We start from the raw sequence: 15241 nt of genomic DNA, 5'->3' as shown, positions 1-15241 counted from the left end.
TTGTCGTGACCACTTACCTCCGACGGTTTCTAATTCACAAAATTCATATGACGAATCTCTTGCCCAAGAAGCCACAGCGAGGGGATTTGTGCAAGTCATCGATCATTGACATTCGTTTGAGCTTGCCTGAGCGTTGGCTTTGGCAGTATTTCGTTGGTTTGTCGAATCAAACGTTTGATACGGATCGCCGCTCATCAAGAGCTCTACCTACCCATCAGACGAGAACTCATTATTCGAACTCCTGTAACTATATCGGCAATTATCTAAACACGTAGCGTTTTTGATTCTCATAATCAATACCTCGGGGAGCTCGACAAAGCTTTTGCTCTCCTGAATCTTCCTATTGAACGAGTTGTGGTACCCGCTGAAATATTTGAGTCCCGCTTCCACACAGTCTATCTCAGATCCCCGTGTCGCCCTCCTTGGACCTAAGGTTTTATTCTTAAGAGCTGTTAGGAGAGAAGGACCTGGCTACTGGTTATCTTCAACTTTTGACTCAACTCTCCAATCATCCCCAGCATCAGCGGATCTTACGCCGAGAATTGCGCACAGTGGACTGCTACGGAAAGCCTGGTCTGATAGACCGCGCGAAACTCTTCTCCTCGGCGGTTCAAACGAAATTACGTATTGTCAGGCTTCAGTCGAAGTTTTGATACTCCATCCGGAGCTTCCTATTAAGCGTATTGCTAGGGGACATCCTCTGCCACCTTGTTGATATCCATTTTATCAGCCTGTCCGGAAGGCTACTAAGCGGAAGGACATAAGAATTATCATCATGTCAGATGCCGAATTTGGATGCGGTACTGTCACTCTCCCAGCGATAGATCGGTCAAAAGAAGAAAAAAATCGGAGTACTAACACGTTTTTCAGAACACCTCAGGGACGTTCTAGAAAAAGATGAGAAAACTGCTAGCCAGTTCCATCATGCCCTCCTCCAGGTACATCGGAGACCGCCTCCCAAGCCTGCGGAAATAAAGTCATTGAGGCCCTTTTACCCCTGTCTGGAGTGCTCTGCAGTCTGCACAACGGTAGACCGGTACACTCATTACCAGAATTCAGGCCACAAATTTTGTAAGTCTTATATTCATTTCCTACCTTCTTCAGGTTTTTGAATCAAATTGCTAATTTACAAATTCAAGTCACGGATTCCCGAACGGGCACTATATTCTGCCAAGGATGCGATGATTATGTTTATGATGCGGAGTTAGAAAACTTCCTCTTCGACCCTTCAGGTTTGTTTAAATAAAATACACCGAAATCACTGGGGCAAGACTCCCTCCAAGGCCTCTCTCCCTAACGTATTTAAAATAGGATTTAGAAAACGTAAACTGGGTGGTGACTCTGAGAACGATGGCGACCAAGCTTATGTTGCGGCTAATGCGAACAAGAGAATATGTGGAAAGGAAGGCGTTAGGGGTTTATTTAACTTAGGCCAAACTTGCTATATGAATGTCATATTGCAAACTTTGCTTCACGATCCCCTTCTGACCACATACTTTCTCGGCAATAACCACCATACGTACGATTGTACAGTCCAGAACTGCATCAGCTGTGCTGTCTCTGAAACTTTTGCCGAATTTAATAACGACGATAAGACGGAAGGATTTGGTGCGCTTAATTTACTATTGGCGTCGTGGAGATCCAGTCCTGTAAGTTTGCTCCGAATGTCTTATTATTGTCCAATCTTTTAATTTTGGAAACTTACACATCACCATCGTCACAAATAGATCCTCTCCGGTTATCAACAGCAGGATGCGCATGAGTTCTACCAATTTTTGGTAGACAAGCTACATGCGGGCACTCATGACCACGTTGAAGACCACAATAAAACATGCCGCTGCTTTTTCCATAACGCCTTCTACGGAAAGTTGCGAAGCAGCGTGACTTGTGATAGGTGTGGGAATGTCACCCAGACGGAGGATCAAATGATAGATCTCAGTTTGGACGTTCAAGTCCAGAAGAAAAAACGAGCCCTTGGCGGGGGTGAATTAACCACAACCCCGACACTTGACGGCTGCTTGCAGAGTTTCACCTCCCCGGAGAAGCTCATGGCAGATGCATACAACTGTAGCGGCTGCGGAGGCACCCCGCAGAAAGCTACGAAGCAACTTCGGATAAGGAAACTGCCTGTGATATTGTGCATGCAGCTGAAGGTCAGTGTTCGGCTCTGCTCCTAACCAGTATTGGTTGTTCCATTACCATACCTGTAATAGCTTAGCTGACGCAAAAATGTCCGATAGCGATTCGAGCATACACTTTCCGTCTCGGAAAAGGTTGAAGGAAAAGTTGACTTTCCACTCTCGATCAACATGCTCCCGTATACGACGCACCAGCACTCCAAGAGCAAAGGTAGAAATTCGAATTTTATGTACGACCTCTCCAGTGCTGTTGTCCACAAGGGCAAGCTTGACGCAGGGCACTATTATGTTTATTGCCGGCAGGGCGAGCAGTGGTTCCTTTTCAACGATGACCAAGTGACCGTGGTCAATGAAGCAGAGGTGCTGGGCGCCGACGCGTACCTACTCTTCTACACCCTTCATGCCCTGTCTGGGGCTAGCTAGTGTTGATGATATTGGGCATGAAGGTTTGCTGTCTTATTTATATTCCTTTTTTCACTTTCATCTTCACAGCATTTTCTATATTTTCTTCCCTGTCTAGTTATTATGTTGGGGGGCTTAATGTGATCATTGGACGGACTCCATTTACGGATGTATATGCACACGTGAACGATATATGCTTCTCGAAGCAGTTTTATCTTATCTTAGTGATTTACTTATGCCAATTACCTTCACAGTCTAGTTTCTGTGGGGGTTTCTGGGTTGTTCCTCTACTGTTTCCCCTTGCTCCCTTTCTGTCGTCTTCATGGGGTTGCCCCAAAGATTACTTCCTTGTCGTTGACCAATTATCTTTCCTCCTGTTTGAGTCTATCCATCTGCTTGCAACTCCTACATTTTCCATTGCGTGATTCGCCTTACTGTTGATCTCCAGGGCTGCCAAGCATGTCCACGGGGGAGTGGGCGCAATCATATGACCACCAAAAAGTCCGCGGGTTCGTCAACTTTCCCGCCCGTTATATCCTGGGCCGGATTTCGCTGCGAATCGAACTCCGTTCATATGTGAAGGCCAATGTTTTCGATGAATAGCCAGCTCGATACGGCAACCGCGGTTGGACTACAAGCGCCTACTACAAATTGCATCACCATGGACATGTCTAAAAAGACCTTCCCATGCCAAGCGAGCGCTTTGCAAGGCAAGACGTAAATTGGACGGGCAAGCGAAGGGGCTGTTGTTACGCTTCCTTTTATAATTCTAGGTGGCTGCCCATTCCTGGTCATGGCGTCAATTTACGACTAAGTGGACGAGCCTCGTTCAACGCAGGCCTGCGCATCTTTTAGTTCTGGCGGTTTGATGATGCTGGGCAAAGAAATGGTAGGCGATGTTTTTAAACAGCTTAACTTCGATTGTGTGGCTATCATCTTCAGAAATTTGTCCCCCATCGACATTACACGATGCTGTCAGGCCAGCCGCACTCTAAGAGAGTGGTCGCTCTGGTTCATGAGCTCTGACGGGCTTCGACGTCGTCACTTTCCCTATTTCACGGATGAAGACTGTTTTGGTAACGACACTCTTTCGCCAGTGAAACGGTATACTCGATTTAGTACGTCAAGATACCATGTTTCCCCAGGCCGCCGATAACAAGAATAGTTTCTTTCTAACCCAAATCGGCCCAGATTAAGCGCTCTTTTAGGGAGTGAAACCCTTCATCTGTTGTTAAATTCGTTGTTGTTAAAGCATTGAAAACGCGGGGCAACTATTCTACTTGGATCTTTGGCTCATGGGTCTGTTACTACCAGCTTCGAAACAGGCTGGGCGACAAATTTTGTTGCCAGATTCAACCACTCAGGAAATTTCCGCTGCCTGTCCTTCCTCCCTCTCGGAGAGACGTCCCTTACGCGCCACATTTCATTGATGTGAATGCTAAGCGATACTTTTTTGTTCGGGTCGGGATCCAGGAATGGTGCTCGAGGAGAATCAAGTTCACTCCGTACGTCTTGGCCCTGAAGCCTTAAAAACACTGCTCCTTGGGGGTATATCAATACTAATAAAGGAAATAGCGATATGATCTTCTCATTTCAACAAACGAAACTATTATGGCACCATGATCGTGCCTTGGATGGGCTGCCCGAGCTGCAGCCGCTACACATTGGGAGAGAACGGGTTTATTATATCACTATGTTTTCCAAACCCGAGCTGATCGCGTATGACATCCGAACAGGCCGACAGCTCTCTCGGTCGACCTTGCCTGAAAAAGTTAACAATAAAAGTCATTTATCCTCAATACTATCTTATTTTTGACATGGACAACGAGTTTCTAGCCTATGTCTCGCGGGACCTCTCACTTTCATCTCCATTCATTTGCGTCGTACTAGTTAATGGCACTGACGGCCGCGTATCCCAAGGGATTGAAGTTTCAGACGTTTCTTGGACCGTGGAGTTTAAGGAGCAACCCAACGTTATAGCCTTCGCACTAGAAAGAAGAAAACAAAACATCCTTAATGCCAAATATCATTTAATAATAATATTCGAGACGTATGCACTCCAGCCAGATGGACTGTTCGCCATGACGTCGAGAGTTTCATTTCTCCTGAATAGTAGCGCATCACCCGACGGAATTTTTATATATGTGGATCCTTTCAGGCTTCTGGCATTTGCTATGATTGATACGACCAGCGATTTTACGATTCCTCATGTACTGGAGCCCAGAAAAGTATCTGACACTAATATTCTCAGCGAGGTTGAAGCGGCTCTAGGACCCAGGAGAGGAGGGACTGGAGGGGAGGATTGACAACTGGTTCACCCTGTCTGTGTCAAGCTATATTACCCTACCGCCAAAAGCTGCAGGATCAAAAAGGAGGCGCCCATTGAAAGTTTGAGGCATCAATACCCACTTGGCGTCCAAAGTCAGTTTTTGGGGAGAGCGAGGATTTCTGTTCCAAGACCTCAGAATTCGGATGCAACATATGCTTTGGACTTCACACTTGAAACCTAACAACACAAGGCCTGGAGTATATGAATCGTGAGAAATGGCGTAACCGTCTCTATTCCTTTCTTTTCCTTTCTTTTTCCTTTGTTTATTTATTTACACAATTTTTTTTTTTTTTTTTTTTTTTTTTTTTTTTTTTTTTTTTTTTTTTTTTTAATCCTGAACACGCAGGAGAATATGGATGAAAGAGTTGAGAGCTCATAAGCAAAATCAGACACGAGCAAAAATAACATATATGATGGTTAAGATGGTGTATGATATTGAAAAAAAGAAAATATAAGAGTCATTTCAAATGACATTCATTGGTCTCTGATCTCTTCAGTTGATTTAAGGGATTTAGAGAGGAAACATTTCATTTGAAGTTGCCAATCAATGGATGTGAGTGCATGTTTCTAACAAAGCATCATTTAGCTATATACAACGTAATTCATTGATCTGGTGAGGCATTTTTTGCAACCATCCCAGGCCCTGCCATTAAGATCTCTCTGTCTGACTCTCATATCAATACCATACCCTCATCCCTCATCACATCACCGTCATCATCACCATCATCACCATCATCACCATCATCTCCATCACCATCACCATCTTCCCTTACCTCCCCCGGCTCACCCGGATCCGCCAAACGTCTCCAAGACATGTGGTTGAAAGAAGCACGCCCGCTAGTTCCACAGCCAAGATCAACCAGGATCATCCAGACTGCGTACGCGCTCTCTTTCTCTCCCTCCCCGTTGTAATTCCTCGTCGACAACGGCAACGGCGTTTGTCATTTCCCGGTCTTTTTGAACACCGAAGTCCGACCGAAAAACTGGTGGGGAAACACAGCATTATTAATTAATATTAATAATTTGTCGATTGATTGGGCCTGTGTCGCAGGACAGCGCTGGAACAAATCGGCCGTTAGAAGGAATGGTCCGAACCGCCAGCCAGATAGATTTAATTATTATTCCTTAAAACGCCGGTAATTCCGATTTTCAACAGGTCTTCCCATTTCCAGCTTTTGTCTTGAACCATAATTCCCAATTGCAAGAAAAAATAATAGCTACATTACATGTAAGTTTCCTCAGGCAGTTGGAAATATATTACAGATCAGTCTCTTGAAACCTCAGTATAGTATGACATACAACCCTGCCAATAATAATAATAATAATAATAATAATAATGATAATTATAGGGACCTAGAACGTATCCGGTAGTTAACTGGTAATAATAATAATAAGGAATAATAATGCGCATAACGTTTCACGTACTGACTGGGGTGCCAATTATGCCGCGTATTAATTTTTATTATTACTTCGACTCGAAGAATAATATTAATAATAATAATAAACTGGCAACCTCTGCCATACCATACCATGCATGCTTCTGGGAATAAATGTACACTTGGAGCTAAATAAGTTAAAAGAGAGATAAGCATTTGTTTCGGCCCAGCGCACCACCCTCATTTCAATCCTGGGTTTCCGCCCAACCGGTTCATCGATATCTTCATACTATATACGCAATACTGCGCACATCAATCCTCTCCCTCAAGCATTACAATGCGGCACAATTAGAAACCAAGAGGCCATGCTGAGAATTCCGTGCCAGGACCAGAACTTCAAACAGAATATCCAGCAGCAGACCTGGCATCAATTCTCTCCAGATCAAAGACAAGGCGCGCTCTGGTCTTCCTGTGCATGCATGCTAGGGTGACTTCCACATGTACATGTTACAAGTTTTGCAAAAGATAAAATGTCGCAGGTATCTATCGCAAACCCTTCCGCTGTCCACCGTCGTAGGAGCTGTCGTCGCTTGGCCCTATCGTCTCGAACCACCTCGAACCACGTCCATCGCACTGACACCCGATCAAAACGGATTTTCCACGGTGGCAGATCTACGATCCACACCACCCTGCCTATCCCAGCACGGCCATGGGAAATCTCCTGCACGTCAAAATTGAGAGTGACGATACGGATGAATGGCGGCGGCACAGTTTTCGAAACAGTCATGTTATTAATAATAAGGAGGGCGAAAGACATGTCTCCGCTGCTACATGAAGTCATCCAAGAGCCTGAGAGTGAAAGCTGATTGATGGGGTGTTATGTTATTACAGTGCCTTCAGGCTCCCACCACGTTTGGATGTTTCATCTCATGGCCAGTAGTGAGTTGTGGTGAGGGGAAGGGGTTTGTTTGTTGGATACATGTCCTCTGAGGTAGTTTCCTGCTGAAGCATTTGTCACAGGGGGATCTGATGGTGGTTTCTGTTCTTTTTCTGCAGAGTCACCAGGTCATTGACCAAATTGACCACCCATGAAGAATGCACGCGGCGTTCCCACTGATCATCGAAGGAATAGGTTTTTTTTTTCCATCACAGGCCGAGGCAACAGATAAACAGACAGATAAAATCTAGTTCAACATTCACACATATCTTGTATAGTCTATAGATAGAGATAGAGATAGCAAGAAACTTGAATCATCTTCACTTCATAGCAACAGAGACAGATATAAATATTCTCTGATAATGAATGATTCACTGCAAGTGTAAGCAGCTGTAACACTATAAGTTTCTCTCTGAACAAGCAACAGTTCTTCTCTTAAGTTATCTTCAACAATGATATGAACAATATGAGATATTGCTTTCAGCTCCTGTTCAAGTGAAACATCACAGCTTAAGCAAATGAATGAAGTTACAACTTACTGCTGATTAAATGCGAAATCTTAGGCTGTTTCATGTCAAATAAGCTGCATAGCAAACCCAACTCTATCTAATTAATATTTCTGCATTTTCAGAAGTAATAGAGAAATCAATAATTTTTAATAAAACCAATTTTTATTTTCATATTTCTACTATTTAACTATATATGAGGTATCAGATCAAGACAGATACAAGTAGAATGAAATATGATCATGTACAGTAGTACTACATTTAAGTTTCTACACAGCACCAGCACAAACCACTCATACCGAACAACCGAGCAAAAAAAAAAAAGCTCTCTATTTTTCTCAAATCAAGCCTTGAAAAACCCTCGCGCCACCGGCCCTTGGGAAAAACGTCAGATGATCCCGCTCCCCGCCCCATATGTAACGGCTGCCATTGGCCCGTCCGTCCGTTGTTAGCTGGATTATTATTGCTTGCTTATTAGTCTCTAACTAGCCTCTAGTTAGCCCTGCTGTGACGATGATGATGGCTGGGCGGAAGTGCCGGATAGCTCTTCTCGCTCAGGAGTCAGCCAGCACAGATAGATCAGAGATCATCGAGAGGGGGGGATGAGGACGCTGTTACTAGGGCAGAGAGAGGCACTAGACCACCCCCGAATACGGGGTACGCGGATATGATTCATACATACGGAGTACGATGCGTAGATAGCTCGTGGCTGGCTTTGAAATGAAATTTCACAGTTCAGTTGTGTAGGAAGTGTTCATACGCAGCTTATTTTATAATTTAGTTCAGTTGTTCATTTACATTTTTAAATCGTTTCTTTACCATTTTATATTAGTTATAGGTTGTCGATTTCTCCGCTTGGGAAACTACATAACTTTTCATAATCACAACCCTTGAAGAAAAAAGACGAAGATCCCGTCAACTGTCGCATCGGCCATGCCATCATAATTATTTATTCATAGCCAGCCCTAAACTTTAATAAAGGACAGAAAAGGAAAAAGAAATCCACAGTGGAGACTTTTCGGCATCGGGAAGAAGGGTATGTAAAAAGGCAAAAAAAAAAAAAAAAAAAAAAAAAAGCGGGGACAATGGCGCCCCAGTTATTATTATTAAGAATGATTCCCTTGCTATAGACTAGACACGATGATGATAGCTGATAACTACAAAGTGACGAAGTTGCCGGATCCAGCCCCATGCTGCTGGCTCTTCAGGTCTCACGACGGTGGTTTTTTAACCATTTATGTCCTAGAGACATCGTCGTCATGAGGAGAGAGAGGAGGGGAGGGGGGGGGGATTCAGAGAGTCAATTTATTATTATTATTACCTATGATTATGATTATGATTTGTACTGTACATACATAACATAGTTCCCAGAGATACCCGAAGGCCGAAGGGGTCCGCCGTGAGGTCCAAAAAACAAAAAAACAAAAAAGATGAGATGGATGACATGTCAAAGTCATTTTTTTATTTGTTGTGTACAGCGTAGCCTAACTACTGACTGCACTTACTACTACTACAGTCCTACTATGCACAACGCATCGGTATATCATGTGTAGAACCATCATAGCACACCACTATAGCATGGCAAGTATGTAGAAATAATGACGGGAGAAATGCTGCAGAATTTCTATGAGGCATGAGTCCTACTACTCAATGTACATGTACATGTACATTAACTTACATACTCTGTACAAAAAAAAGTAGTTGAGTTAGCTGCAGGGAACTGAGGGAGGCAAGGTTTTTTGTTGGTTCAACCTAGCAAGAAGCCTGGACCGCCCAAATAGTAACTAACTAGTTAGTAGTGTAGGGAGTAACTTTAACTAGTTACATAGAAAAGAAAAAAGAAACCTAGCGAGCTGTTTGCCGGGCTAGCTAGTCTAGTCGCAAAACGCTAAATGGGGGCATGGGCATCATAGTTGAATAATTATTAATCCGGCGCTTCTACATAGATTATTGTGAGAGAAGGGGAAGAGACGCCTTCTGACCCGATCAGATGAAAAGAAAAAGAGAGAGAGAGAGAGAGAGAGAGAGAAAGAGAATAAGGAAAGGGAAATCAGCTTCCGATTCCGAGATATTTTATTCAGTGCAAACATTTCTTTTCTTTTTCATTTTCGTTTTTTCATTTGTTATTTTTCAAAATTGCTTCCCCTCTTCTTATCTTCTTATTAATCTTCCTCTTCGCCCTTTCACCTAGCTATAATCATCTAAAAAGCCTTTTTGAGAAACGCATGCATCCCCCCCTCCCCTTCCCTTCTGCCTAACCTAATACCTAATAACACCTGTGCCCCCGTGTCTGATCAGCTATCACTCACCATCCTGCAAGCTGATTCACAGGGCCCTTACATTCACCAACTATCCAACCCCCCTCCCCCCTCCCCTTTTCCCCGGCCCAACTTCCCGAGTGTCTCTTGCAGGTTTCCCACGTTGTGTCTTCCCAAACCCACAAGCCTATATATACTGCCATCGCGCACAAGATTCCGGTTACATACTTCTTATCTACTGTGGTCGATAACAGCATATAACTCTCTTCCGCATCCCAGTGGGCGGCCATGCTGCGGACAGCGCCCTTCGCCGCTCCCAAGGGAGGAGCTCTCTGGCTACTCTTGTTCCTGGCAGTCGCCGTTCTCGCACATGGTGACAATGATGCCGCGCATGGCAATACGGATATGGGCATGGGCCATGGTCATGGTGATGGTGGTGGTGGTGGTGGTGGTGGTGGACCGCACAGCTCTAACGGACATAGTAATAGCACGCCGTCATCGTCACCATCATCTAACAGCTCTAGCCCCATGAGCTACTTCGCGTATCAGAAACATGCAGGCTCCATAATAGCCCATGTCGTCCTGATGGTTATCGCGTGGTTCTTCATACTGCCAATTGGTACGCATATAATAAGCTATTCTCAAATGCACACCTATTTTGCGAAAGACAGATTGAAAAATGGAAAAAAACAAAAAAACAAATGGAGTTGTCAAAATACAACCAGGAAAAAAAAAAAAAAAGTTTATACATTTTGCTAACCATTGTGCGCCGTTACGCTTGGCTCTTTTTTTTCCTTCTGTAGGTGTCATGTTAAGCGTCGCCCGATCGCGACTTGCCTTACCTGCGCAATTCGTTTTCCTCATCGTAAACGCCTTAGGGTTACTACTAGCAGCGGTGTATAACAGTCAAGTACCTAATCTATACGAAAACAACGTACATAACAAGATCGGCTGGATCGCGACCTGGGTTATGGTCGCGGAGGTTGTCATGGGCCTTTTGTTTGCGTATTCCGGCGGTCGTCAGGGCGCCGACACGTACACTGGCCCGTCCTACGAACGAGTTGCTTTCCTCCCCGTGCCAACTGCGGAGGATGCGCAGAACGAGACTTACCCTGCCGGCCCTTACCATCAGTACCGCTGGTCTGGCGACAGCGGTCAAGGCACTGAACGCAACTCCTCCTCCCTGCGGAGCCGCAGCTGCTCTCCAGAACGTGGCCGACGAATGTCTCGACCAGGCGATCATGATGAGTTTGATGAGAAACCTGAGGATGAAACCAATGATGGCGAAATGCCTATGGTGCCAGGAGCCAACCGGTTCTTCTGGGGTGGTTTTGTGGATAAATTTCTCTCGAGACGGGTCCCTGGAATGCTCCCTAGGCGCGCGCTTAACATCATGAATGTTTTCTATGTCGTCATCGAGAGAACCATTCTAATTCTTGGTTTCATCGCGATAGCGACTGGAGCTGTGGTTTATGGTGGTATCTTCGTAAGTGGATTGGATTGCCGTTCCCTCTCTTATGGTCCATAGCATGGGGGAGGAAGTCAACTATTGTCTTATCTTGTAATAAAATGGATGTCGTGCTAATAATTTCATGCAGCGGGATAATGACATCTTCAACGGTCTTGCCCATTTTATCAAGGGAGGGATCTTCTTCTGGTATGGGTTGCTCACGCTTGGTCGCTGGATGGGATGTTTTGCAGATTTTGGCTGGGCTTGGAACATCAAGCCGTCACGTGCCATGGTGGGGAGATTGCGGGCCTGCATCCCGTCAGGGGAATTTACAGAATCCTTTGTTATCTTCTTATACGGCGCAAGCAACGTCTTTCTCGAACATCTGGCAGCATGGGGCAAATCATGGACTGCGCAGGATTTGGAACATGTGTCGATCTCTGTCATGTTCTTTGGCGGCGGTTTGGTAAGTTCCTTTTTCTTAGTAACTATTATTATTAAACGGTTGAATAGTTAACCCCACTGACGATATAAACAACAGTGTGGTATGCTGGTTGAATCGAAACGAGTTCGAGACTGGATGAATGCTGCTATTTATTCCCCTACTGCTCCTGCAGAAGGCTTGCCGTCAGAATCTGTCGAAGTGCCAAAGACTCAACGGGTGCCCCTCAACCCTATCCCTGCACTAATCATCCTGCTCCTTGGCTTGATGATGAGCTCACACCACCAGTCGAGTATGGTGTCCACCATGGTGCACTCTCAGTGGGGAATGCTCCTGGTTGGATTCTCTATTGCTCGAGGTGTGACATACGTCATTCTCTGCCTTAAACCACCGACTTCGCTGCTGCCCTATCGACCACCTTCGGAACTTATTGCTTCCTTCTGCCTCATTTCCGGAGGTCTCATTTTCATGCTGAGTGTAAGTGTTGGTTGATATGAAAAAAAAAAAAACACATTTGCCCTACCTATTCAGTTGTGTGTTCTTAGAAGCCCATGCCACTTCTCAATTTTTATCTTTTGCTAACGAAACTTCCCTTTTGCTCAGACAAGGAACGTTGTTGAGGCAATGGAACATTACGACCTTCACTCCATGTTCGTATTCACAGTTGCCATGGGTTTCACAGCTTTCATAATGGCGTGGGAAATCTTGTGTATCTCACTCAAGGCATGGGTTACTAAGAAACCAGCGCTCGCCGTCCCACCCCCAGCTGACACGTACCGGTTCCCTGCTTAGAGAAGCAGGAGAAGGAAAAGAAGACAGAAAAAAAAAATGATGAAAAGCAACGTCCCAATTTCATTCCCCGTTCCCGCGTTTTTACTCTGCGTGCATCTGGCGACGGCGGTATCTCCCATTGCCCTCCTGATTTTAGCGATCTGACACGACAATTTTTGTCCCTCAGAAAAGTTGCAGGGCCTTCCCTGTTAATAATACCCTCATATGTTTGAACAGGAGAGAGAGTCGCTCCCCCTCTCTTTACGTTATGCCCCCTTTTTTATTTTATTTTATATTTTATTTTTTTTATTGACCATTTATGTTTTGAAATGTTAGCACCCATGATGGAAGAAGAGATGAAGGACGAATCAAAGATTTTTAAAACAGGAAATATGAAGAACAAAGATAACCTCCCCCCACATTTCCCCGTCTCCAGACTATCTCTATGTCCCCTTCCCCCCCCGCCCCTCTCCTCTCACTCAAATTTCATCATTAGAGAAGTGAAGACTCCAAGTGTGTGCAGCAGCATCTATATGTGTGTTGTATTTTCCTTTCGTGTCTATTTCCTTTTTTTCTTATGATACCAAACTGATTTCACTTTCTCCGTCTTCCTTTCTTTCTCCCTTAAATCGATCCAGGGACAGAGCTAGGTACACCTGCCCGGTCCCGGTGACGTTTATGATCATCATTAATCTTTCCGCATTATGCTTTATAGCCCGCCCACCTGCAAGCTGTATACCCCCTTCCCCCTTAAATAGAACGATATACCCCTGATAGTCTATGTTGTCTACGGAGTACACCCTGGACAGCTCCCAGTTGATAGTTGATAGTTTTTTTTTTTTTTTTTTTTTTTTTTTTTTTTTTTTTTTTTTTTTGGGATATCTTTGCCTCATTTTTTCCCGCTCCCGAGGTCTTCACGTATTTAATCACCCCTTTCGATTCTTCTTATGGCTTTCTTTAAGCCATGTAGCTCCGTTTCCCAGTGTCGGGCCATCATGTTGATGCGGAGGACTAGGACTAGAGATGGAAAGATTGACCACCATTATATGTATGTACAGCCATGTTTCATTTGTGTCAGCTAGGCGCGGAAAACATGTCGTAGGGTAACTGGTTTATCTGAAGCTAGGTTATTGTTATTGGCCCCACCCACTCTCCGCTTTTCAATGGTAGTATATTTATACATATACATAGCCGCGCGCCATATATCCGCCACTTAGCAATATGCAACAACCCAAGACAACACAGCTACAACGAGGAATGAGGTGGGGAGTAAGTAGCTAATAATAATTTTTTGACTGGGTGCGCGGATAGACATGCATGGTCCACGGGGTGTATGTATGTATGTACCCCGCTACGGAAGCCGGCGCTGTCAACTTCAGACCTGTGGAGGATACTCTTCTCTGCCTGAGCGAGAGGTAGTCCAATAACTACAAATAAGAGTAATTCATGTGTTTTTTTAATTCTTCTTCCTAGGCTGTTGTGATGGTTTTTTTTTTTTTTTTTTTTTTTTTTTTTTTTTTTTTTTTTTTTTTTTTTTTGCAAAAGAGCAAAGTATAGATTCACGACTATGATTCCTTTTGTGTGTATATTTTGCAAATCTTCCTTAACGTCCTGGCTGGTTCTCTATATAGTTAATGTCCGGGCTGGATCAGGATGTGTCCTTGGCAGATAGCCGCAAATGGCTTCGGCAATCCGAACCTTGTTGCCTGAAGGAGTTGCTTTCATTGTACATGTACTGTACATGTACTGTACATCATGTTATCATTTTTATAGTAACGATAGAAGTTGTCCATTCGCATAAAGATCCGGTGAATACCCTTTCTTCGTGCGTATTCCGCAATGGTGCAAAAGAGGAGGTCTGATATAAAATATAAAATATAAAAATAGAATGATATTGAACAGAGTAGGGAATGCTACCAGAGAAACCCAACTTTCCAATCAAAGCTGGAGCCTTGCTGGTGATCAAGAATGCCAAGATAATTTATATAACTATAACAAGAGGATCTTATTTCTCGTAGAAACGAATAACCCAGCCAGGCCTGTTGGTGCATAGCCAATCTTGAAACATACAATCAATCAATGAAGATGCCATTGCGGATGACGGGACCGGTACCATCCTGGGCCCATGTCACACTCAAGAAGGGGGCGCAGGAGACGACGGCACTTTTCTCTCAACAGACAAAGCCTCTCTATTCTATCCCGAGCCTTGCGGCCTTTCATCATTTCGTATTCGGAATAAATCAAGTGTCACTCGCTAGCGGCTTGCACGGCAAGGTAAATAAACTTGAAGCACAACCGACCAGAAGGCTTCATGTCGCACGATTGGGGCGGAATGGTCCAGAATTGGGAACCAAAATCGCTCAGATTGAGAATTCCAAAGGGTAGGGATATCAACTGACGATACTGCAGTCTTCCCCCGCCTTCATACCGTTAGGGCGTTCTCCAATCCTGGGAAGAATGTGGAATAAGTAAGGGACACGGGAGTGTCTGTTGCTCTCCTTATACGCTAAATCTGTAATTAATTCCTTGGTGAGACTGAGACTTCCCACTGTAAACCTCACCGCTGTCGCGTGTGTTAGAGACGACAGGAATGGAACTGGTCCGAGTCTTTGGCATTGGTATCTCTTAACCT

The 15241-nt window shown here is 44.4% G+C and overlaps 5 protein-coding genes across 5 annotated transcripts; 4 read left to right on the top strand and 1 right to left on the bottom strand.

The window, feature by feature from the left end:
* Positions 1 to 775: 775 nt before the first annotated feature.
* BDCG_08387 (ubiquitin carboxyl-terminal hydrolase 22/27/51) lies at positions 776 to 2561 on the top strand (the record flags this gene model as incomplete). The annotated part of the gene is made up of 6 exons (XM_045424163.1): positions 776 to 800; positions 871 to 1071; positions 1140 to 1232; positions 1312 to 1649; positions 1728 to 2153; positions 2241 to 2561. The coding sequence occupies 6 exons, from the start codon at positions 776 to 778 to the stop codon at positions 2559 to 2561; spliced, it is 1404 nt and encodes a 467-aa protein (XP_045272942.1).
* A 1796-nt stretch (positions 2562 to 4357) lies between these two features.
* Positions 4358 to 4846, top strand: BDCG_17784 (uncharacterized protein; the record flags this gene model as incomplete). Its single annotated transcript, XM_045426848.1, has 1 exon — positions 4358 to 4846. One exon carries the CDS (start codon positions 4358 to 4360, stop codon positions 4844 to 4846), a length of 489 nt encoding a protein of 162 aa, XP_045282531.1.
* Positions 4847 to 6408: 1562 nt separating this feature from the next.
* BDCG_08386 (uncharacterized protein) lies at positions 6409 to 7759 on the bottom strand. Its single transcript, XM_045424162.1, has one exon. The coding sequence runs from the start codon at positions 7084 to 7086 to the stop codon at positions 6688 to 6690; it is 399 nt and encodes a 132-aa protein (XP_045272941.1). The 5' UTR covers positions 7087 to 7759; the 3' UTR covers positions 6409 to 6687.
* A 1890-nt stretch (positions 7760 to 9649) lies between these two features.
* Positions 9650 to 13433, top strand: BDCG_08385 (uncharacterized protein). Its single transcript, XM_045424161.1, has 5 exons — positions 9650 to 10565; positions 10750 to 11432; positions 11545 to 11862; positions 11938 to 12315; positions 12442 to 13433. Exons 1-5 carry the CDS (start codon positions 10235 to 10237, stop codon positions 12628 to 12630), a joined length of 1899 nt encoding a protein of 632 aa, XP_045272940.1. The 5' UTR covers positions 9650 to 10234; the 3' UTR covers positions 12631 to 13433.
* A 1261-nt stretch (positions 13434 to 14694) lies between these two features.
* BDCG_08384 (uncharacterized protein) lies at positions 14695 to 14994 on the top strand (the record flags this gene model as incomplete). Its single annotated transcript, XM_045424160.1, has 1 exon — positions 14695 to 14994. The coding sequence occupies one exon, from the start codon at positions 14695 to 14697 to the stop codon at positions 14992 to 14994; it is 300 nt and encodes a 99-aa protein (XP_045272939.1).
* Positions 14995 to 15241: the final 247 nt, after the last annotated feature.

Source organism: Blastomyces dermatitidis (assembly GCF_000003525.1).
Source record: "Blastomyces dermatitidis ER-3 genomic scaffold supercont1.11, whole genome shotgun sequence".
Classification (NCBI taxonomy): Eukaryota; Fungi; Ascomycota; class Eurotiomycetes; order Onygenales; family Ajellomycetaceae; genus Blastomyces; species Blastomyces dermatitidis.
The sequence above is the reverse complement of the archived record's forward strand: the minus strand, read 5'-3'. Positions and strand labels throughout refer to the sequence as shown.

Bases quoted from the DNA above. Each gene is read 5' to 3' on its own strand.
- BDCG_08386 (XM_045424162.1), bottom strand. From the start codon at position 7,086: ATGACTTCATGTAGCAGCGGAGACATGTCTTTCGCCCTCCTTATTATT.
- BDCG_08385 (XM_045424161.1), top strand. From the start codon at position 10,235: ATGCTGCGGACAGCGCCCTTCGCCGCTCCCAAGGGAGGAGCTCTCTGG. The intron at 11,863-11,937 runs GTAAGTTCCTTT...TATAAACAACAG, and splicing joins TGTTCTTTGGCGGCGGTTTG to TGTGGTATGCTGGTTGAATC. The intron at 12,316-12,441 runs GTAAGTGTTGGT...CCTTTTGCTCAG, and splicing joins GTCTCATTTTCATGCTGAGT to ACAAGGAACGTTGTTGAGGC.